Raw genomic sequence first — 25,654 nt, 5'->3', positions numbered from 1 at the left:
TTTAAGTGACTTTCTATTATTTACTTCTAATTTAAATCCACAATGCTCATAAAATATTCTCTATAGAGAGCAACATGCAGAATAATGAAACTAGATCACTTTCTTACACCATACACAAAAATAAACTCAAAATGGTTGAGAGACCTAAGTGTGAGACAGGAAACTATCAAAACCCTAGAGGAGAAAACAGGCAACAATCTGTTTGACCTCAGTCGCAGCAATTTCTTGCTCAACAAGACTCCAAAGGCAAGGGAATTAAAAGTAAAATGAGCTATTGGGATCTCATTATGATAAAAATCTTCTGCACTGCAAAGGAAACAATCAGCAAAACTAAAAGACAACTGACAGAATGGGAAGAGATTTTTGTAAATGACATATCAGATAAAGGGTTAATATCCAAAATCTATAAAGAACTTACCAAACTCAACACCCAAAACAAAATAATTCAGTGAAGAAATGGGCAGAAGACATAAATAGACACTTTTCCAAAGAAGACATCCAGATGGCCACAGACACATGAAAAGATGCTCAATGTCACGCATCATCAGAGAAATATAAATCAAAACCACACTGAGATACCACCTCACACCAGGCAGAGTGGTTAAAATGAACAACTCAGAAAACTACAGGATGTGGAGAAAGAGGAACCCTCTTTTCACTGTTGGTAGGAATGCAAACAGATGCAGCCGCTCTGGAAAACAGTATGGAGGTTCCTCAAAAAATTAAAAATAGAACTACTTTACAACCCAGAAATAGCACTACTAGGAATTTATCCAAAGGATACAGGAGTGCTGACTCATAGGGACACATATTCCCCAATGTATATAGTGGCGCTTTCAACAATAGCCAAATTATGGGAAAAGCCTAAATGTCCATCACCTTTTGAATAATAAAGAAGATATAGTTTATGTATACAATGGAATACTACTTGGCAATGAGAAAGAATGAAATCTTGCCATTTGCAGCAACGTGGATGGAACCGGAGGGTATTATGCTAAGTGAAATAAGTCAGGAAGAGAAAGAGATATATTTTTTCCTTCATATGTGGAACTTGAGAAATCCATGGGATAAAGGAAGGGGAAGAAAATAGTTACAAACAGAGAGGGAGGGAGGCAAACCATAAGAGACTCTTAAATGCAGAGAACAAACTGAGGGTTGATGGGGGGTGCGGGGGAGAGGGGAAAATGGGTGATGGTCATTGAGGAGGGCACTTGTTGGGATGAGAACTGAGTGTTGTACGTAAGCAATGAATCATGGGAATCTACCCGAAAACCAAGAGCACACTGCACACACTGTATGTTAGCCATTTGACAACAAATTATATTTAAAAAATAAATAAAGACAATTATCTCAGAAAAAGAAAGAAAATATTCTCTGTAAGATTTCAATCATCTTATATTGATACTACTTTATTTATCACTATATTATTTATTTTGGTAAATAATAAAAAGCAAGAGAACAGAAGACATCTTTTGTAGGTGATGGGTATGTTTATTCCCTTGTTTGTGGTGATGGTATAGATTTATGCAGATGTTAAACTCATCAAAGTGTATACATTAAACATGTATAAATTTTTGTATTAAATATACTTTGATGGAGTTATAAATAAAATAATATTCTGCTGCTCTTTGGTATACAACCTTTAAATACATTTCAACAAAATGGAAAATAGGGCACTGCTGATTTAGATTTTTCTTCATTCTCAAGTACTATTATGGATGTCTTTTTTATTTTATTCTGTCACATTTGCTTTGTATATATTGAAGCAACGTAATTAGGTGCATACAACATTATAATTGCTATGTCTTTCTCTCAATTCCTGTGATCATCATTTAATATTCCTCTTTATTGCTCATAACACATCCTGTTTTAAAGTCTACTGCTATGGATTTAATTGTGTCTGCTGCAAAATCCTATGTTGAAGCCCTAGCCTCCAGTGTGACCAATATGATTGTATTTGAAGACAGGGTATTCAGGAAATAATTAAGGTTAAATATGGGCATCTGATAAAACTGTGGCCTTAAAAAAGAAGATCTCTCTCTTTCTATTTCTTTCCCTACTCCTCCCCACCAAGTGAGGACACAAGAGAAGGTGGATGCCTGAAAGCAAGAAAGAGAGCTCTCACCAGAATCTGACTATGCTGGCACTCTCATCTCAGACTTCCAGCCTCTAGAATTATAAGAAAATAAATGTTGTTTAATCTATGTTATTTAGCTATGGCAGCCCAACCTGATTAAGACGTCTACTTTATTTGCTATTAATATACCCAAGATAAATTGTTTTTGTTTAGTATTTACATTGTATAAATTTTCATTGTTTAAATTTCAATGTACAGATTCCATTACCAGAAAGATGGAGTAAACAAATGCCAGTCTATCTCTCCCACTTGAACTCAACTATTCAACCTGGACAGAATAGAGAGAAAGTATTTGACAAGCCTGAAAGTATCAGCATTCAGAAGGGAAGAACAAACACCCAAAGTACCAGTTAGTTGGTCTCTCCTGGCCTAAAAGCAAAATAGTCTGAATTTGGAAGTGAGCACTGTAGTGCAGACAGAGAACCAGGAGAAATTCTGTAGTTCTGAATTGAAGAGTGGGAAAGGAAACTCTTAAATCTCAGGGAAAAGTGAAAATGTCCTGTTTCTTTTTCCTATTCCTTCTGTTCTTTCATTCCCCATCCATCAGATGATTCTTCAGTGACTGTAGCAGCACCAAAGTGGCCAAAAGGGGGAAATTACAAAGACAAAATTCTGAAAGAGGAGCACTTTTCCCTTCCTCTGGTGAAGCTGTGGGTTCAAGAGTTTGAAACCAAATAAAGTAGTTTTATTTTCTCATACTCTGTTCTCCACTGCCTTGGCCTCCACTGCTGGAACTAAAAAGAGCAGCCACAAGTGAAATGTACCAGGGAGATAACAGAAGCATGTGAATTTAGCAAATCAGTCCCACAAAGCTATATTATATCTATCTATCATCTATCATCATCATCGTCTCTATGATGCATGTATCTTTTAATGTTTAAGTATATATATTTTATGTTTATGTAGGAGCCATTGAATTAATTTGGGCTCTCCAGAGAAATAGTACCAATAACAGAGAGAGAGAGAGAGAGAGAGAGAGAGAGAAAGTCAGAGAGAAAGAGATGTATTATAAGAAATTGGCTAACGCAATTATGGAAGCTGGTGAGTCCAAAACCTGCAGAGTGGGTCAGCAGCCTGAGGACCCAGGAGAGCCAATGATGCAGTTCCAGCTTGAGGGCCAGCAGGCTGAACACCGTGGTGCAGATGAAATCTGAAGGCAGTCTGCTAAAGAATTCCTTCTTGCTTGAGAAGGACGATCTTTTTGTTCTAATCAGGCCTTCAACTGATTGGATGAGGCCCCCTCATGTTATGGAGGACAATGTGTTTTACTCAAATTTTATCAATTTAAATATTAATTTCATCAAAACTTTCCAACCTTACATATAAAATTAATCATCATTCTAACTTTACAAGTTCACGTTCAAAGTAATACTCTTCTACACTTCTACCTCACCTATGCTTCTTAGTCCCTGTTCCTCTGCCTAGTTTTTTAAGACAAATCTGAGGAATAATCATTTATACTTCTATCATACATACTATGTATTCAATAAGTTGGTATGTCCTTTTGTTATATTTTCATAATATATAATGGACAAAATCTACTCACACATCCAAGTATAAAACACCAGTTTATATCATTCACCTGCAACTGTCTCTATCTGGTCTCCTTGCTTTGGATCCTTATTGCTCAACAATTAGTCTCCCATAAGAAAAATACTTCTGGTGGGCTTAAAACTTCCAGTGCTTTTTCATTGTAAAGAGAATGAAATCCAAAATCATTTACCAAGATCTGTAAGACCCTATATAACTAGAAGCTTTCTGACTTCAATAAAATTACTATTTTTATGGCCATCTTATTCATGATATTCATTTCCATTTGAAAGCCTTTGAATTTAATGATCTTTCTGGTGGGCTCTGTTAGACCTTGCCATAACTGCCTTTGCCTCATCATCCATGCTTCCTCTCAAATATTTTCTCCTCAAAGTTTTTCTCTGAATGATCACCTTAGCTAAAATAGCCCACTCTACATCCCATCAATTTTTACTATATTATCCTCATCTGTGTTCTTACTAGTAAATGCCATTAACTGAAATAATATTATGACAGTACCTTCAGTTAAATGATGTAAATAGATTTTCTAAGATTAAATAATCCTTCATTCTTTGGACAAAATCACCTTGGGCATGGTCTAATATCTTTATAAACTGCTAGGTTCAGTTGGTTAGGATTTTTGATTTATGGTTTTGCTTCTCTTCTATGTTTGTGGATAAATTATTCTCTAATTTCCTTTTGTGTTCCATCTTCTTTTGGTATTATGGTAATTCTGATTTCCAAGTCTGTAGAGTATTTTCTCTTTTGTCTATTTTCTATAAACATATAAGACTGAAATAATCAGTTCCCTTAAAATTGCATAGAATGCCTAAAAGCATTGTTTATTTTCCTTATGTGATTTTTTAAATAATAAATTAATTCCTTTAATAATTTGGTGTTTTTCTGAATTTCTAATTCTTCTTGTGCAACTTTTAGTAAATTATGGACTTCCATTAACAATGTAGTATTTGTCTACATTTTAAATTTTGTTTCTCATAACTCTTTCTATTATCTTCTTAATGTTACCTACATCTGTAGTATTTCCTCTTTATTTTTATAATTTTATTAATGAATTTCTACTCTATTTTATAAAAAATAGTTTTGCCAGAAATGTAATTGTTTTTAGTTTTTTAAGGCCTTGTGTTTTTTTGAAATATTTCTATCCTACCTATATATAGTCTGTCTTGCATAGATTTCTGCTTTATGTTCACTATTTCCTGGCTTCCATATGTTTTAATGTTATTTTGTTTCTATCTTTTCACATATTTTAGATTGAATAATTAGTTCACTGATTTGCAGCTTTATTTTCTGCAAGGTTCATTAGGTACTAATTTCCCTTAACTACTCTGACGTTACTCCCCTTTTCCTTTAGCATTAATTACCTTAGTAATGTCTTTAGATATTATCAATTTCCCATCATGTTCTCTTAAACAATGCTTTTGATTGATTGATTAATTGATTTTTAGATGTTTGTTTATTTATTTTGAAGTGGAGGAAGGAACAGGGACAGAGAGAGAGAGAGGGAAAGAGAGAATTCCAAGAAGCTCCATGATGTCAGGACAGAGCCTGACACAGGACTGGATCCCATCAACCAGGAGACCACGACCTGAGACAAAATCAAGAGTCAGACACTTATCTGACTGAGGCACCCAGGTGCCCCAACAATGCTTTTGATTTAAATTTTCTTATGAAGATGTGATTTTAATTTTATTACTCTTTTTTTTATTGTATGACTGAAATTGCCTTGACAACTTGTCAAAAATCATTTGATTATGGGTCACAAAACAGCCCTTCATAAGTTTACAAGAATTGAAATCATACCATGCATACTTTCAGACCACAATGCTATGAAGCTTGAAATCAACCACAGGAAAAAGTCTGGAAAACCTCCAAAAGCATGGAGGTTAAAGAACACCCTACTAACGAATGAGTGGGTCAACCAGGCAATTAGAGAAGAAATCAAAAAATATATGGAAACAAACGAAAATGAAAATACAACAATCCAAATGCTTTGGGACGCAGCGAAGGCAGTCCTGAGAGGAAAATACATAGCAATCCAGGCCTATCTCAAGAAACAAGAAAAATCCCAAATACAAAATCTAACAGCACACCTAAAGGAAATAGAAGCAGAACAGCAAAGGCAGCCTAAACCCAGCAGAAGAGAAATAATAAAGATCAGAGCAGAAATAAACAATATAGAATCTAAAAAAACTGTAGAGCAGATCAACGAAACCAAGAGTTGGTTTTTTGAAAAAATAAACAAAATTGACAAACCTCTAGCCAGGCTTCAGGCTTCTCAAAAAGAAAAGGGAGATGACTCAAATAGATAAAATCATGAATGAAAATGGAATTCTTACAACCAATCCCTCAGAGATACAAACAATTATCAGGGAATACTATGAAAAATTATATGCCAACAAATTGGACAACCTGGAAGAAATGGACAAATTCCTGAACACCCACACTCTTCCAAAACTCAATCAGGAGGAAATAGAAAGCTTGAACAGACCCATAACCAGCGAAGAAATTGAATCGGTTATCAAAGATGGCTTCCCAGGGGAGTTCTACCAGACATTTAAAGCAGAGATAATACCTATCCTTCTCAAGCTATTCCAAGAAATAGAAAGGGAAGGAAAACTTCCAGACTCATTCTATGAAGCCAGTATTACTTTGATTCCTAAACCAGACAGAGACCCAATAAAAAAAGAGAACTACAGGCCAATATCCCTGATGAATATGGATGCAAAAATTCTCAATAAGATACTAGCAAATCGAATTCAACAGCATATAAAAAGAATTATTCACCATGATCAAGTGGGATTCATTCCTGGGATGCAGGGCTGGTTCAACATTCGCAAATCAATCAACGTGATACATCAATTAACAAAAAAAAAGAGAAGAACCATATGATCCTGTCAATCGATGCAGAAAAGGCCTTTGACAAAATCCAGCACCCTTTCTTAATAAAAACCCTTGAGAAAGTCGGGATAGAAGGAACATACTTAAAGATCATAAAAGCCATTTATGAAAAGCCCACAGCTAACATCATCCTCAACGGGGAAAAACTGAGAGCTTTTTCCCTGAGATCAGGAACATGACAGGGATGCCCACTCTCACCGCTGTTGTTTAACATAGTGCTGGAAGTTCTAGCATCAGCAATCAGACAACAAAAGGAAATCAAAGGCATCCAAATTGGCAAAGATGAAGTCAAGCTTTCGCTTTTTGCAGATGACATGATATTATACATGGAAAATCCGATAGACTCCACCAAAAGTCTGCTAGAACTGATACATGAATTCAGCAAAGTTGCAGGATACAAAATCAATGTACAGAAATCAGTTGCATTCTTATACACTAACAATGAAGCAACAGAAAGACAAATAAAGAAAATGATCCCATTCACAGTTGCACCAAGAAGCATAAAATACCTAGGAATAAATTTAACCAAAGATGTAAAGGATCTGTATGCTGAAAACTATAGAAAGCTTATGAAGGTAATTGAAGAAGATTTAAAGAAATGGAAAGACATTCCCTGCTCATGGATTGGAAAAATAAATATTGTCAAAATGTCAATACTACCCAAAGCTATCTACACATTCAATGCAATCCCAATCAAAATTGCACCAGCATTCTTCTCGAAACTAGAACAAGCAATCCTAAAATTCATATGGAACCACAAAAGGCCCCGAATAGCCAAAGGAATTTTGAAGAAGAAGACCAAAGCAGGAGGCATCACAATCCCAGACTTTAGCCTCTACTACAAAGCTGTCATCATCAAGACAGCATGGTATTGGCACAAAAACAGACACACAGACCAATGGAATAGAATAGAAACCCCAGAACTAGACCCACAAACGTATGGCCAACTCATCTTTGACAAAGCAGGAAAGAACATCCAATGGAAAAAAGACAGCCTCTTTAACAAATGGTGCTGGGAGAACTGGACAGCAACATGCAGAAGGTTGAAACTAGACCACTTTCTCACACCATTTACAAAAATAAACTCAAAATGGATAAAGGACCTAAATGTGAGACAGGAAACCATCAGAACCTTAGAGGAGAAAGCAGGAAAAGACCTCTCTGACCTCAGCCGTAGCAATCTCTTACTCGACACATCCCCAAAGGCAAGGGAATTAAAAGCAAAAGTGAATTACTGGGACCTTATGAAGATAAAAAGCTTCTGCACAGCAAAGGAAACAACCAACAAAACTAAAAGGCAACCAACGGAATGGGAAAAGATATTTGCAAATGACATATCGGACAAAGGGCTAGTATCTAAAATCTATAAAGAGCTCACCAAACTCCACACCTGAAAAACAAATAACCCAGTGAAGAAATGGGCAGAAAACATGAATAGACACTTCTCTAAAGAAGACATCCAGATGGCCAACAGGCACATGAAAAGATGTTCAGCGTCGCTCCTTATCAGGGAAATACAAATCAAAACCACACTCAGGTATCACCTCACGCCAGTCAGAGTGGCCAAAATGAACAAATCAGGAGACTATAGATGCTGGAGAGGATGTGGAGAAACGGGAACCCTCTTGCACTGTTGGTGGGAATGCAAATTGGTGCAGCCGCTCTGGAAAGCAGTGTGGAGGTTCCTCAGAAAATTAAAAATAGACCTACCCTATGACCCAGCAATAGCACTGCTAGGAATTTATCCAAGGGATACAGGAGTACTGATGCATAGGGGCACTTGTTCCCCAATGTTTATAGCAGCACTCTCAACAATAGCCAAATTATGGAAAGAGCCTAAATGTCCATCAACTGATGAATGGATAAAGAAATTGTGGTATATATACACAATGGAATACTATGTGGCAATGAGAAAAAATGAAATATGGCCTTTTGTAGCAACGTGGATGGAACTGGAGAGTGTGATGCTAAGTGAAATAAGCCATACAGAGAAAGACAGATACCATATGGTTTCACTCTTATGTGGATCCTGAGAAACTTAACAGGAACCCATGGGGGAGGGGAAGGAAAAAAAAAAAAAGAGGTTAGAGTGGGAGAGAGCCAAAGCATAAGAGACTCTTAAAAACTGAGAACAAACTGAGGGTTGATGGGGGGTGGGAGGGAGGGGAGGGTGGGTGATGGGTATTGAGGAGGGCATCTTTTGGGATGAGCACTGGGTGTTGTATGGAAACCAATTTGTCAATAAATTTCATATATATAAAAAAAATCATTTGATTATATATATGCCTGGGTCTATTTTTAGATTTCCTATTTTGTTACATTGATCCATTTATTTACACTTCAATATCTTTTTTTTCTTTTAATTTTTTTTTTCAACATTTATTTATTTTTGGGACAGAGAGAGACAGAGCATGAACGGGGGAGGGGCAGAGAGAGAGGGAGACACAGAATCGGAAACAGGCTCCAGGCTCTGAGCCATCAGCCCAGAGCCCGATGCGGGGCTCGAACTCACGGACCGCAAGATCGTGACCTGGCTGAAGTCGGACACTTAACCAACTGCGCCACCCAGGCGCCCCTACACTTCAATATCTTAATTACTGTAGTTTTCAGAAATTTTTATCTTCTGCTTTTCCTCAATTTCAAAACTTATTTTTTATCTTTTTAAAATATATTTGTATACAAAACTTTTGCATCAGGTTGTCAATTTTTACGAAAAAAAAATAAAGCCTGCTGAGATTTTGATTAGGATTTCATTGACATCTCTATAATATTACACAGGAAAATTTAATTTTATATAAGAAAGACAACATTTCAAAAAAGTAAGAAAAATATCTGCATGAGTGTGTCAATAACTAGTAAAAAATTTGTGCTACTAAACTGGGACAGAAAAAAAACTTCAAATAAATTTAAATGGGATTAATTTCTCTTTTAAAAATTAAAGATGAGATATAAAATAAAATACATTTTGAAAAGCTATGAAAATTAGAAATAAAACTGAGCCTCCTTATTACATTGTAAAGTGTCTATAATAATCTAGAAAACATAATACCTAATAGTGAAATATTGAAAGTTTTTTTCCTAAAATCAAGAATGATACAAGAATGTCTACTATAAGTTCAACTAACATTGTTCTACTATTTCCACTGAATATTATTAAGATCCTCATGAATTCAATAGGAAAATAAATTAAATTAAACACATATGTATTAGAGAGGAAAAAAGAACGAAATTGTTCTTATTCACATGTGACAAAAAATTTTATATTTGAATGAATTTTTTTAGGTACTAATTATATCTATTTAAAGTACTTTTATGTATGTAAAAAGAATACACTTTTTTTATTCAATGTGATTTTTCCCACTATGGAACTTCTTTTTTATTATATGAGTTCTTTTTTTGGAAACAAAGCCATTTTTTTTGTATTTAATATTTTTATATCATTGTCAGCGTGCATTTTTTATCTATTCTATTTTGACTTTTTATTTCCTTTCATCTGACAACCCAGTTTTCTCCCCTCCTGCCAGATGATCCAGCATAAAGGATCATGGGGAGACTCCAGAAGGAATTTGTTGGCCTAAGGATTTTGTTGATCTGATAGTGGCTATAAAGTGGTGAAATTTATTTTCATCTTTCCTTCAAAAGTTTTCTTATGACTTTTTAATTATTATCTACATTACTCTTAATATCTAGATATTGGCACTTCTACTTCAATAATCCGCATCTCTTAACTTTTATTTTACCTTTCTTATAATTTTTCTGATGTCTTCTGGGAAAGGTTCTGATTCTGATTTAACCTAACATCTTGTGTAATTTATTATAATTATTATTATATTTTTGTACTTAATATTTCCAACAAACCCTTTTCTATGATACCTTATACCTTTTTTTGAAGTTTCTATAACTACTAATAGTTCTGCTTCAAGTGGTATGTATTGTGTGCTGTGTTTTCTTCTGAGGAAGTTTACTACTCAGGATCTACACAGTCCATAATTGAGGTCAACAGATAACGTGTCTGGTAATATATAATGTATAGCAACCTTGAGACCAAGAACTAGCTTGTGTCAGTCCTTGTGAATGAGCAAATTTGTGAGTGACAAGTGGATGAGTCCCAGGAAAAAGAGTTGCAAGACATAAAACATCTTCTTTTAACTATTATTACATGCTTCTATTCATCCAAAAATCACCTGGGTTGTGGTTTCATCTATAAACTTTTAAGAAAGAGCAGCATTGGAGGGATATAGATCTTAGATTTTATTCCACAGCCTAGGAAGATGAGGTATGGAGGGTTATGGGTGTTTAAACATAAGAAGAGAGAAAGGAGCTAAGATTGCAGAGAAATAGGAGGACCCTAGACTTGCCCCATCCCTCGAACACAGCTACATAAATATCAAATCATTCTGAATACCCAAGAAATCAATATGAGGATTGACAGAACAAATTTCACAACTAGAGGGAGAGAAGAGGCCACATCATGGAAGGTATGAAGTGTAGAGATGTGATTTTGGAGAAGGAAAGGATCATGGCTGCTATGGAAGGGAGGGGGCCCTGGTCACAGAGGGAGGCAAGACACAGAAAAGAGCACACAGGGGAACACACAAGGGAAATATTTTCCCAAGGATATTAACTGGGAAAACAAGAAGGGCTGATTTTCATGAGTTTTTACAACCAGTAGGGCTCAAAGATTGGAATTTTAGAGGTCCAGGATCTGGCTTGTGTGGAGCCCAGTGGGTGCTGCATTGCTACTATGGAGAAGAACAGATAGCTCAGTAGTAGATGAAACAATCTAAGGATCCCCTGGGATGCACTGGGAGAGACAGTTCCTCTTTCTTGGAGTGAATCTGAGAGAGGTGGAATTGCCTCTCCAGGGATGAAAGAGCTGGTGGGCACCATTACCCTTCCCTGCTACTCAACATAGGTACAGAGACACCTACTGAGGGCAGATAATCTGGACACTGATTCTCTGCTGTGCTTTACTCCAAAATCCACCCACTTGTGCTTTGGTGTGACTGCCAGTTTAGAACAAACTTGCATCAGTACCAGCAAAGTGAGATCCTCCACCAAAGGAATAGTGTGAGCCCTGCCATGCCAGGTCCCTAAAGTTGGGAGTTTTTTTTTTTTTTTTTTTTTTTTTTTTAAATTTTTTTTTTCAATGTTTTTTATTTATTTTTGGGACAGAGAGAGACAGAGCATGAACGGGGGAGGGGCAGAGAGAGAGGGAGACACAGAATCGGAAACAGGCTCCAGGCTCTGAGCCATCAGCCCAGAGCCTGACGCGGGGCTTGAACTCACGGACCGCGAGATCGTGACCTGGCTGAAGTCGGACGCTTAACCGACTGCGCCACCCAGGCGCCCCTAAAGTTGGGAGTTTTAAAACTCAGCCTGCTTGCCTGAAATAAAACACTTATGCACTGTACTCCTGGGTGGGCAAATGTCCTGAACGCAGTCAGGGTGAAGGCAGGGATCTGATGAATGCCTGGTACACACAAGCGGAGCTTGTTTGCTCTTCTGGGAGGGTTTCCCAGACAGTAGCAGGCATGAATTCACTTCTCCAGATTGAGGGAAGTGGCTGGTGCCACTTTTTTCCACTGTCCCTCAGCATAAACTAATTTCAATAAGCAACACAGTGCCAAAAGTGACTGCTTAAACTGCTTATACCAAGCCTCACCCAATGCATTCTGTGGGTGCTGCTTTTCTAGATCAGGTGTGCCTGAGAACCAGAGTAGCTGACCCCTCCCCTAGGAGATTAGCACAAACTCCTAGCACATACCATATATAACTGACCTTAGAGCTTGGCAAAGTTTCAGTTCTAGTGGAAATAGCATTAGGTCTCTTTTAACAAGCAGAAAAGAGCACAACTAGTTACAACTCATCACACTCTAGAGAAGGTCCAAACACTCTACACTGCAGACAAGGAAAAACTCTGCAGAGGACTGACTTAAGGGAAAGAACAGCCAAAACACAGCAGCAGAGTTGACACAGCATACCAGAGACACACCCTGAAGTGGCAGGTCATGGACAGTAGATGACTTCTTCTTTATAAAGCCATTACTCTCAGGAGCAGAAAATATAACAGGATTTCCTAACACGCAGAAGACAGAGACCTAGATAAAATCCAAGATGGAGGAATTCATCCCAAAAGAAAGAATGAGAAAAGGTCATGGCCAGGGATATAATTGAAACAAAGAAGTCTGATAAAGAATTTGAAACAACAATCATAAGGATACTAGCTGGGTTTGAGAAAGACACCAGAGAGTCCCTTACTGCATAGGTAAAAGACCTAAAAAACTAGTCAGACCTAAATAAAAAATGCTATAACTGAAATGTGAAAATGACTTGTAATTACTACAAGGATGGAAGAAGCAAAGGAATGAATAAGTGATATAGAAGATAAAATTTGGAGGGGGGGGGAATGAAGCTGAAAAGAAGAAGGAAAGAAAAATATTGAATCACAAATATTGCCATAGGTTCCTCAGTGACTCCATAAAGCATAATAACATTTGCATCATAGGAGCCCAGAAGAAGAGAGGGAAGTGAGGCAGAAGGTTTATTTGAGCAAAGTATAGCTGAAAACTTCCCTAATCCGGGAAAGGAAACAGACATCCAAATCCAGGAGGCACAGAGAACTCCCATCAAAATCAACAAAAGCAGGCCAACACCAAGACATATTGTAGTTAAATTTGCAAAATATAGAGATAAAGAAAAAAAATCCTAACAGCAGCAAGACAGAAGTCCTTAACTTACAAGGGAACACAAATAAGGTTAGCAGCAGATCACTCCACAAAAATGTGGCAGACAAGAAAGGAATGGCATGATATATTTAATCTGCTGAATGGGAAAAATCTGCACCCAAGAGTATTCTATCCAGGAAGGCTATCATTCAGAACAAAAAGAGAGATAAAGAGTTTCCCACACAAAGACTAAATAGGTGTATGACCACTAAACTTACCCTGCAAAAAATATTAAATGAGACTCTTTGAATGGGAAAGAAAGACCAAGAGCAACAAACACCAGAAAGAAACAGAGAAAATCTCCAGAAGCAATTACTTTACTGATAATACAATGGCATTAAATTGATATCTATCAATAATCACTCTGAATATAAATTGATTAAATCGTCTAATCAAAAGACATAAAGTGTCAGAGTGGATAAAAAACAAGACACATCTATATGCTGCCTACAAGAGACTCATTTTAAACCTAAAGATATTTGCAGATTGAAATTGAGGGAATGGAGAATGGTTTATCATGCTAATGGAATTAAAAGATATCCAGAGTAGCAATATTGAGTAGTTATATCAGACAAAATAGATTTTAAACTGAACCTGTATTGAAAGATGAATAAGGGCATTCTATAATAACAAAGGGGTCTATCCAACAAGATCAATAAATTGTCAATATATATGACCCTAACTTGGAAACTCTAATATATTTAAAAAAACTAATAACATACATAAAGGAACTCATTGATAATAATACAATAGTAGTAGAGTACTCTAACACCCCACTTATACCAATGGACAGATCAAGTGGAAAATCAACATGGAAACAATGGCTTTGAATTACACATGGACCAGATGTACTTAACAAATATAATCAGAACATTTTATCCTAAACTAGCAGAATACACATTCTTTTCAAATGCACATGGAACATTCTCCAGAATAGATCACATACTAGGTCACAAATCAGACCTCAACAAGTACAAAAAGATTGACATTGTAGCATGTGTATTTTCAGACCACAATTTCATAAAACTTGAAATCAACCACAATAAAAAATTTGGAAAGACCACAAATACATGGAGGTTAAAGAACATCCTACTAAATAATGAATGGGACAACCAGGAAATCAAAGAAGAAATCTAAAAATACATGGAAACAAAAATTAAAAAATTGTGGTCCAAAACTTTTGGAATGCAGTAAAAGCAGTCCTAAGAGGGAAGTATAGAGCAATAAAGTTCTACCTCAAGAAACAAGAAGCATCTCAAATACACAACCTAACCTTACACCTAAAAGGGCTAGGTAAAGAACAACAAATAAACCCTAATACTAGCAGAAGAGAAATAATAAAGATTAGAATGAAAATAAATTATATATAAACAAATAAACAACAAAAACAATAAAAGCCAGGAGAACAAATCAATGAAACCAGGAGTTGGTTCCATGAAAGAATTAATAAAATTGATAACCTCCTAGACAGACTTATAAAAAAAGAAAGATAAAGGACTCAAATAAAATCATGAATGAGAGAGATCTTAAACAACACTACAGAAATACAAGCAATTATAAGAGAACATTATGAAAAATTATATGTCAAAAAACTGGGCAATCTGGAAGAAATTGATAAATTCCTAAAAACATATAAACTACCAAAATGGAAACAGGAAGAAGTAGAAAATTCGAACAGATCCACAACCAGCAAAGAATTTGAATCAGTAATAAAAAATTTCCCAACAAACAAATGTCCATGGCCAAATGGCTTCCCAGGGCAATTCTACCAAACATTTAAAGATGAGTTAATATTAAACTCAAAGTACCCATTCTTCTCAAACTGTTCCAAAAAATACAAACAGAAGGAAAATTTACAAACTCATTCTACAAGGCCAGTAGTATGTTGATCCCAAAACCAAAGACCTCACTAAAAGAGAATTACAGGCCTGTACCCCTGACGAATGGATGCAAAACGTCTCAACAAAATACTAGCAAATTGAATAGAACAGTACATTAAAAGAATCATTCAAGTGGTATTTATTCCTGGGCTGCAAGTGTTGTTCATATTCACAAATCAATCAACATGATACATCACATTAATAAAAGAAAGGATAGGAACCATATGATCCTCTCAATAGATACAGAAAAAGGTAAAAGATTTATACTCTGAAAACTATAGAACACTTATGAAAGAATTTGAAAGGACACAAAGACATGGAAAAACATACCATGCTTATGGATTGAGAGAACTATTGTTAAAATGTCTATACTACCCAAAGCAATCTACACATTTAATGCAATTCCCATCAAAATATCACCAGCATTTCTCACAGAGCTAGAACAAACAATCTTAAAATTTGTATGGAACCACAAAAGACCCTGAATACCAAATGCCATTTTGAAAAAGAAAAGCAAACCTGGAGACGTCACTATTCTGGACTTCCAGATATATTACGAAGCTGTAATTATCAAGGCAGCATGGTATTGGCACAAAACACAAAACAAAAAAAAACAACAAACAACAACAACAAAAACAGACGTACAGATCAATGGAACAACATAGAAAACTCAGAAATGGACCCACAACTATACGATCAACTCATCGTCAAGGAAGCAAGAAAAATTATTCAATGGAAAAAAGTCAGTCTCTTCAACAAATGGTGCTGGGAAAACCGAACAACAACATGCAAAATAACAAAACTAAACCACTTTCTTACATACACAAAAATAAATTCAAAATGAATGAAAGATCTAAATGTGAGACAGGAAACCATCAAAATCCTAGAGTAGAATATAGGCAGCAACCTCTTTGACCTCAGCCATAGACTTCCTACTATGTAGGTCTCTGGAGGCAAGGGAAACAAAGGCAAAAATGAACTATTGGGACTTGATCAAGATAAAAAGCTTCACCACAGTGAAGGAAACAATCAACAAAACTAAAACACAAACTTTGAAATGGGAGAAGATATTTTCAAACAACATTATCTGATAAAGGGTTAGTACCAAAACCTATAAACAACTTATCAAATCAACAAAACACAAAACAATCCAGTTAAGAAATGGGTAGAACACATGAATAGACATTCTTCCAAAGAATACATCCAGATGGCTAACAGACACCTGAAAAGATACCAACATACCGATCATCAGGGAAATACAAATCAAAACCATGATAAGACACCACCTCACATCTGTCAGGAAAAAAAGGAAACACTCTCACACTATTGGGGGAATGCAAACTGGTGCAGCTACTCTGGAAAACAGTATGGAGTTTCTTCAAAAAGTTAAAAATGCAACTACCCTATGATTCCACATAAAACCACAGGTGTTTACCCAAAGGGTACAAAAATACTGATTTGAAGAGGCAAATACAACCTGTTGTTTATAGCAGCATTATCAATAATCGCCAATTATGGAAACTGCCCAAATTGTCCATTGACTGATGACTGGATAAAGAAGATGTGGTATATATACAATGGAATATTACTCAAACATAAAAAAAAAGAATGAAATCTTGCCACTTGCAACAATTTGGATACAGTTAGAGTATATTAGGCCAAGAGAAATAATTCAGTCAGAGAAAGACAAACACCATATGATTTCATTCATATGTAGAATTTAAGAAATGAAACAAATGAACATGGGGGAAAGGCCAACCAAGAAACAACTTAACTATAGAGAACAAATGGAGGGTTGCTGGAGGGGAGGACAGTGGAGGGGTTGGGCTAAATGGGAGACATGGGTGATGGGTATTAAGGAGGGCACTGTTTGTGATGAACAACAGGTATTATATGTAAGTAATGAATCACTAAATTCTACTCCTCAAACTAATATTACACTATATTTTAACTAACTGGAATTTAAATTAAGACTTGAAAAATATAAAAATAAAAAATAAACATTGGAGGACAGAACCTCAATTGTTTTTCTTTGACATATCACTCCTACAAATATTGGCTGCTAATGATTTTTCCAGAAAAGGGTCAGGCAATGATTATCCCAACAAAGTATGGAGGATAAGAAAGGGATCTTCTTTGATTGCTTCTCCCATGATCCACATACTTTCTAGTAAATGATGGCATTTACCTCCACTTGGTAGCTAACCTGCTTTAAAAGAGACTGAGTTATGTTCTATTTTTTGCTAATCATTTAAGGTCCTGCTCCATGAGAGGATCTTATGATTTTCAGTTTTGAAAGTGACTAGGTAAATCAGTCTAATTCAAGCTCATGAGACTAGGTAATGATGTGTCATAAATATAAGCTACCTTTTCCAAACTGTGATTTATGAATTGTAAAGATGAAATTTGTGTCACCATTTGATTGGTTCAATTCTTTATGTCTTCACTTGTGTTTTGAAAATCAATTTAAAGAGTGTTTTTTAAAAGTTTTATTTAGATTCTAGTTAGTTAACAGATAGTGTAAAATTAGTTTCAGGTGTACAACTTAGTGGTTCAACACTTACACACAACACCCAGTGCTCATCACAATAGGTGCACTCCTTAATCCTCAGAAGGCCAGTTCTGTATGTCAGAATAACCATAGCATTAGGACATAGAGGCAAAAACATGCCAATTTTAAATACACCAAGATTTGCTACTTAAATAATGCCAATTAGGACATTCAATTCTGTTATTCTTCACCTATGCCCCATGAAGCATTTTAAGGCAATTGATAAATGGTTTCAAAAGTTTAATTTTAATCTTGTTCATAATTTTGTTATACTTGGAAATAGTCAAATTCTAACCTTGAAATTAAAATCAATCAATGATTAGATATTGAGTACATGAAAAATTCATGAGCCTTTTATAACACTGCTTTAGCTTCCTAAAAACTCACAAGAAGAAAATTATAAAAATTTTATATTATTAAGTTCAATAAGAACTTCTTATAGTTCAAGCATTTGTAATAAGCAGCAAGGACAAAGATCCCTAATATCATTTGCAAATGTTAATATACATAGAAATAATAAAATAAAGAATATTTAACTATATATTAATCTAAATAGCATTCTATTTATACATCTGAGCCAAACAAATTAAACCATACCATACCAGAGCAACACCGCCTCCATACTGGTTATCACACATCTTCCCTTGAAAGGTTGCACCAACATAATTTGGTTTTTCTCTGTAACTTAAGTTTTAAAAAAAAGATCATAATCATATAATTTTGTAAAATTTAGCACAACTACTATTAAGTTTGCCTAATAAATTTTTTGTCTCGCATATTTATATTATAAATTTGTAAATATTTCCACCTAACATAGGGTAACAAAGCTTGGAAGTGACTAAATGTATCTGCTTCTTTTTTAAAAAATGAAATACATTTTAAAAGCAGATAATAGAATGTTATTTTCATATTGAAGTTTTAGAAAATAAGATTCTTCTTTATGTAGTATTTCTTAAAAAATAAATAATTCCTAGTGTATCAAAATAATAAAAATAAATAAAATCCCTTACAATTAGAAAGCGTAAGCAATACAATTGATAAGTTAAATGGACAGAGACACCTTATGGACTGAAGTTTCTCATTAATCAGAATTAGGCAGCCAGAGTTGCGCAAATGGCATATTTGTGGGACAGGAAATAATTTAAATTATTATAATTTTTTAAATATGTATATATTATTTTGATATAGTATAGTAACATATTATATATATCCTGAATATTGATAAGAGAAGAACAAAGTACTTATTAAATAGGAGGGTCTTATATTTTTGTAAATGCACAACAATGTAAATATGGTATATTAGAGATTAAAATATACAGTAGTGCCTCCATAATCTTGGGATTTTTTGTTATCCTATGCAAATAAAGCCTAAAAAGAAGACCTAGTAACTACATTCATCATTTATGTTTCTTCAGATAGACATTGTTACTATTTCAAGGATAGTTAGGGAATTTAATGATATGTTATACACTCTAAGAAAGCAATGATAACAATATTGAAGGAGTGAGTTTTAACTACAAAAAATAAATAGAATGATTGACATCCATAATTCTGCTATAAAACCTGTGTTTTGAAAAATAATATGCACATGATATTGTATGTTAGGAAAAAATGACACATTTCCCCTAAAGGCCTGTTAACTGACAGAAATTAGGTCAAATATAGGTATGTTTTCTTTGTATAAGATTTAGTAAAGCTAAAATATGCTTACACAAGTAAAAGTGCCACATCATGTGGACGCAAAACAAGATAAGATCTTTTCCACTTTAAAAATCTGTGTAATAATTCATTAGCATCTCCAGTTACTGGGATTTTATTTTCATCTATCCAAAGTTCCAATGAAGAGAGAATTATTGTAATATTAAATGACGTAAAAATCTAAAAAAGAAGACATAAAGAAAATATGCTCAAATATTATGGTTTAAATAGATTTGGGGATTTATCTATAACAATAAACACTACACTGATGACAAATATTAAATGACAGAACTGCTAAGCATGGATTGGATCTTATAGAGTATAAAACAAGTAATAATTAACATTTCGAAATGCTTGTACTTAAGCAAGCCCTGTGTGAAGTGCTTTATCAATTTAATAATTACCATAACCTGGGGCACCTGGGTGGCTCAGTTGGTTAAGAGTCTGACTTCGGCTCAGGTCATGATCTTGTGGTTCATGAGTTCGAGCCCTGCATTGGGCTCTGCTGATAACATGAAGCTTGCCTAAGATTCTGTGTCTCCCTGTCTCTGCCCCTCCACCTCTCATGCTCTCTCTCTCTCTCTCTCTCTCTCTCTCAAAAGTAAATAAACATTTAAAAAATAATTACTATAACTTAATTAGGTATATATATATAAATTTTTATTCTTATTCTTATTCCTACTCAGAAAACTGAAACGTAAAATGTTATATTATTTGGCCTATTTCATATATCATGTGTTTTCAGGCAATGCCATAAAATAAAATGTATAGGAATTGTTTAAGCAACAGAAGCAAATAGAAAAGAATTAAAAGCAAAAACTTACAGCATTGGTCAGTCCAATCAACTGGAAGATTTTTTGAGTGACAATAGTATCAGAACCCATATGATTGTACTGAAAAATATAAGAAATTGTTTAAATTATGAATTTATTAGTTTTTAAGCATTATTAAACTTACAAACTTTTATTAATATTCCTAATGAACACAGATGCAAAAAAATCCTCAAAAAATATAGGCAGACTGAATTCAACAGCATATTAAAATGAAATACACTATGATCAGTAGGGATTTATTCCAGGGATGCTAGAATGGTTCAACATCTGCAAATCAGTCAATATGATACACTACATAAACAAAATGAAGGACACAAATCATATGTTCAGATGATGAAGAATCATCAGTAGATGCAGAAGAAGGCATTTTGACAAATTTCAACATCCTTTCATAATGAAAACTCTCACCAAAGTGGGAATGGAGAGAATGTACATCAACGTAATAAAAGCTATATATGACAAGCCTATAACTGACATTATACTCACCTGGGAAAATCTGAAAACATTTAGTCTAAGATCAGGAACAAGACCAGGATGCCCACTCTCATCAGTTTTATTTAACCATAGTATCAAAAATCCTACTCAGAGCAACTAGGTAAGAAAAAAAAATGCCATCCAAATTGGAAAGGAAGAAGTGAATTATCACTATTTGTAGATCACGTGATGTGATGCATAGATAACCCTAAAGACTGCATGCACACAAAAAAAGTTAGAACTAATTTTTTTTAAATTTTTTTTTCAACGTTTATTTATTTTTGGGACAGAGAGAGACAGAGCATGAACGGGGGAGGGGCAGAGAGAGAGGGAGACACAGAATCGGAAACAGGCTCCAGGCTCTGAGCCATCAGCCCAGAGCCTGACGCGGGGCTCGAACTCCCGGACCGCGAGATCGTGACCTGGCTGAAGTCGGACACTCAACCGACTGCGCCACCCAGGCGCCCCAGAACTAATTTTTAAAATTCAGTGAAGTTGCAGGATAAAAAAGTCACTATGGAAAAATTTGTTGTTTTTCTATACACTAATAACAAACAATCAGAAAGAAAAATTATGAAAACAATTCCATCTGTATTTGTATCAGAAGGAATCAAATGCCTGGAAATAAGTTTAAACAAGGAGGTAAAAGATCTGTACATTGAAAACTGTAAGACAATGATAAAAGAAAGACACACAAAAATAGAAATATATATCATGTTCATGAATTAGAAGAATTAGCCTTGTAAAGATGTTCATACTACCCAAAGCAATATACAGCTTCAATGTAATGCCTATATTATTTCCAATGGCATTTTTCACAGAAATAGAACAGAGTCTTGAAATTTGTGTGGACCCACAAAAGACCCTAAATAGCCGAAACAAATTTGAAAAGAATAAAGCTGGTGGCATCATGCTCCCTGATTTCAAAATATAATACAAAGCTATAGTAATCAAAGCAGTATAATATTGCCATTAAAACAGACAGCTGGGGTGCCTGGGTGGATCATTCACAGACACATGGGGTGCCTAGGTGGATTAGTTGATTGAGCATCCGACTTCAGCTCAAGTCATGATCTCCCGGCTCCTGAGTTCAAGCCCCACGTCAGGCTGTGTGCTGACAGCTCAGAGCCTGGAGCCTACTTCAGATTCTGTCTCCATCCCTCTCTCTGCCCCTCCCTGCTCTCATGCACTGTTTCTCTCTCTCTCTGTCTCTCTCTCTCTCTCTCAAATATAAACATACAAAATTTTTTTAAAATAAAATAAAACAGACACATAAATCAATGGAATAGAACAGATAGCTCAGAAATAAATCCATGCCTTATAGTCAGTTAATTTATCATAAAGGAGTCAATAATACACAATGTATGAAAACAGTCTCTTCAATAAATAATGTTAAGAAAACCACATAGCACATCCAAGCATGAAACTGGACCACTATCTTATGTCATACAAAAAATATAACTCATAATGAATTAAAGACTTTAATGTAAGACCTGAAACCATAAAACTCCTAAAAGACAACATACCAGTAAGTTTTTTTCATATCAAGTGGTAATGACTTTTTGAATTTGACATCTAAAGTAAAGGCAAACAAGGGCACCTGGGTGGCTCAGTCAGTTAAGCGTCCGACTTTGGCTCAAATCATTTTCTCTTAGTTCATGAGTTTGAGCCCTGTGTCAGGCTCTGTGCTGACAGCTCAGAGCCTGGAGCCTGCTTCAGATCCTGTGTCTCCCTCTGCTCCTCCCCCCGCCCCTGCTCCCTCTCTCTCTGCTCCTTCCCCGCTCACACTTTGTCTCTGTCTCTCAAAAAATAAACATTAAAAAAAATTAAAGTAAAGGCAACAAAAGCAAAATTAAGCAAGGGGGACTACATCATTCTAAAGAGGCCATGCACAGCAAAAGAAAGCATGAACAAAATGAAAAGGCAACCTACCAAATGGGAAAAGACATAATGGGTTAATATACAAAATATAAAAACAACTCATACGAGTCAATAAAAAAAGCAAATAATCCAATTAAAAGATGGGCCAGAAGATATGAATAGACACTTTCCCTAAGAAAATATACAGATGACCAAGAAGCACGTGAAAAGGTACTCAACATCAATAACCATCAGGAAAATCTAAATCAAAACCACAATGAGGTATCACTCACACCAATTAGAATAGTTGTTTTAAGTAAGACAAGAAATAGCAAGTTTTGACAAGGATGTGTAGAAAAAGGAGCCCTTGTGGACTGTTGGTTGGAATGTAAACAGCTACTGTGGAAAACAGTAAGGAGTTTCCCCAAAAAATTAAAGATGGAGCTGCCATATGATCTAACTGTGCCACTTTTGGACTTTTGTCCAAGTAAAATAAAAACACTAACTCAAAAAATAGAAATGCACCCCCAGATTCCTTGTGGCATTATTTATAATAGCCAAGACATTAAAGCAATCTAAGTGTTCATAAACAGATGGGGAAGGAATATATGGTGTATGTGTGCAATGGAATATTATTCAGGCATAAAAAAAGAAGAAAATCTTGCCGTCTGTGAAAACATGGATGCACTTTGAAGGCATTTGATTAAGTGAAATAAATCAGACAGTGGAAGGTAAATACTGAATTATCTCACTTATAAGTGGAATCTAAAAACAAAACAAAACAAAACAAAAACCAAACTCACAATATAGAAAAAAGATTGATGGTCTCCAGAGGTGGGGTATAAGGAGTGGGAGAATGGGCGAAGTTGATCACTTGGCACAAACTTCCAGTTATACCATAAGTAAGTCCTGAGGATTAATGTACGACATCATGACTATAGTTAATTAAACCGTATTGCATATTTGAAAGTTGCTAAAAGAGTAGATCATAAAAATTCTCATTACAAAAAAGTGTAACTATGTGTGGTGGTCATTTTTCAATACATATTTTGCAAATACTGAGTCATTATGCCATACACCTGTAACTAATATAATATTACATGGCAATTATATCTCAATTTGAAATAAGATACTACAAATAAGATATGTTTTACTATCAAATAAATAATAATTATTGAGAGAAAATCTTAGTTTTAAACTATAAGATTTAAGTGGTGCCTGGGTGGCTCAGTGGGTTAAGCAACCAGCTTCTGCTCAGGTCATGATCTTGTGGTTCCTGAGTTTGAGCCCCGCATTGGGCTCTGTGCTGACAGCTCAGAGCCTGGAGCCTGCTTCAGATTCTGTGTCTCTGTCTCATTCTGCCCCTTCCCTGCTGTCTCTCTCTCTCTCTCTCTCTCTCTCTCTCTCTTCCCCAAAGATAAATATTAAATTATTTTAAATATAATATCTAAATGTGAAGAACAAAGATTATAGATTGAATACATGCATTCAGAACCATGCCTTCCTGAAACCTCATTAAAAAATTAAAAGTGTTAAATTATTAAAAGCAATTAACAGAAAATTAAATTTTCAAAAGCACAAATGAAAGAAACAAAACACAAAATTTGAAAACTGAAGAACAAGTAAGTGATAAATGATTAAGCAGATTTAAGAAATTTAAGTGAAACACCAGCAATCTAATTCACCTTGAAGACTCTAAAATACTGAGATTGGCTACATAAGTTTTTCTTCAAGAGAAATTGGCACTAAGAGCAGGAAGATTGACTTTAAAGTTTGTTTAAGAAGTAGTTAAGGCTAGAGGCACCTGGGTGGCTCAGTCAGTTAAGCAACCGACTTCAGCTCAGGTCATGATCTTGTGGTCCATGAGTTCAAGCTTCACGCCAGACCCTGTGCTGACAGCTCAGAATCTGGACCCTGCTTCGGATTCTGCCTCCCTCTCTCTCTGCCCGCTTCCCTGCTTGCGCTGTTTCTCTCAAAAATAAATAAGTATTTCTTAAAAAAAGAGGTAGTTAAGGCTAGAAGAACCTCCAGGATGGCTTATGAGAAAAGATAATCCAAGAATGTTATATATTGAATGATTCCATTTATATTCCATTTTGGAAATTAAAAATATGGACACGGAGAACAGAGTAGTTGTTTTCAGAGATGAAAGAGAAGTGGGTGTGGGATGAAGAGAGATGAAACAGAAGTGGGTGTGGCTCTGAAAAGGCCACACAACAGATCCTCATATTCATATTATTCTGTTTCTTGACTATGTATGTCAATATCGTAGATGTAATATTGTACTATAATATTTTAAGATGCTAAAAATTGGAAAAAATAAAGGATACATGGGATCTCTATATATTCTTTTTATTTTAATATATATTTTATTCAGTAAAAAAGAAAACCAACACTATTGGTGATAAATAGTCATAAACAACACAAATCAACAAACACACAGAAATAAATTAAGGTGAACAATCAATAATTCAAGCACTTTATGCCAACATTTGAGATAACAAAGCTATGGTAAATGTTTCAATTCCAAATTTAGAAGCTCACTCATGTGCAATTAATAAAGAAGACTTAAAGTATAATTTTTGGATAGCAGCTAGGGCAGAAACAACATCAAAGAAATTAAGAGAGTAGTTGTTTAAAAGTGTGTTAAAATTAGGATAGGGCAAAATCACAGATTTTGCAGGATTGAATAAAAGAACAGGATGGCTTGAGATACTCAAGAGTAAAAACTTCAGAATAAAAGTTTTTGTTTGGAGGCAATGGCTCTATCACAAACAATGATCTCTATGTATTCTTACAATGGCATATGAGTAAACAATTATTTCTAATAAAAAGATAATTTTTAAAACATTAAAAACTAGAAATATGCACTTATGTCAAAAAGAGATAATAGAGGAGGAACAAAGAGTTATGAAACAGAAAAAGTCAAAATGGCAAATATACATACAAACATACAAATAATGACATTAACAATGAAAAAAATCACTTAAAGGGCACAGAATAAAAATGAAAAAATCACTTAAAGGATGAGACAGAACATCACA

The 25,654-nt window shown here is 35.0% G+C and overlaps 1 protein-coding gene across 1 annotated transcript in view; it reads right to left on the bottom strand.

The window, feature by feature from the left end:
• Positions 1–25,654, bottom strand: part of ADAM2 (ADAM metallopeptidase domain 2) — a 140,936-nt gene that overhangs the window by 72,874 nt on the left and 42,408 nt on the right. The window contains exons 8-10 of the mRNA XM_047092421.1: positions 20,268–20,336; positions 19,457–19,623; positions 18,348–18,429 (exon numbers count right to left, since the gene is read on the bottom strand). Of these exons, the coding sequence (XP_046948377.1) occupies positions 18,348–18,429; positions 19,457–19,623; positions 20,268–20,336 (318 nt within the window). The remainder of the gene's footprint in view (positions 1–18,347; positions 18,430–19,456; positions 19,624–20,267; positions 20,337–25,654) is intronic.

This window comes from Lynx rufus, unplaced genomic scaffold (genome assembly GCF_022079265.1).
Source record: "Lynx rufus isolate CCGP_SWC_20201006 ecotype Redwood Valley unplaced genomic scaffold, mLynRuf1.p SCAF_3, whole genome shotgun sequence".
NCBI classification, from domain to species: Eukaryota; Metazoa; Chordata; class Mammalia; order Carnivora; family Felidae; genus Lynx; species Lynx rufus.
Note: the sequence above shows the minus strand (reverse complement) of the source record. Positions and strands in the feature narration are given on the sequence as shown.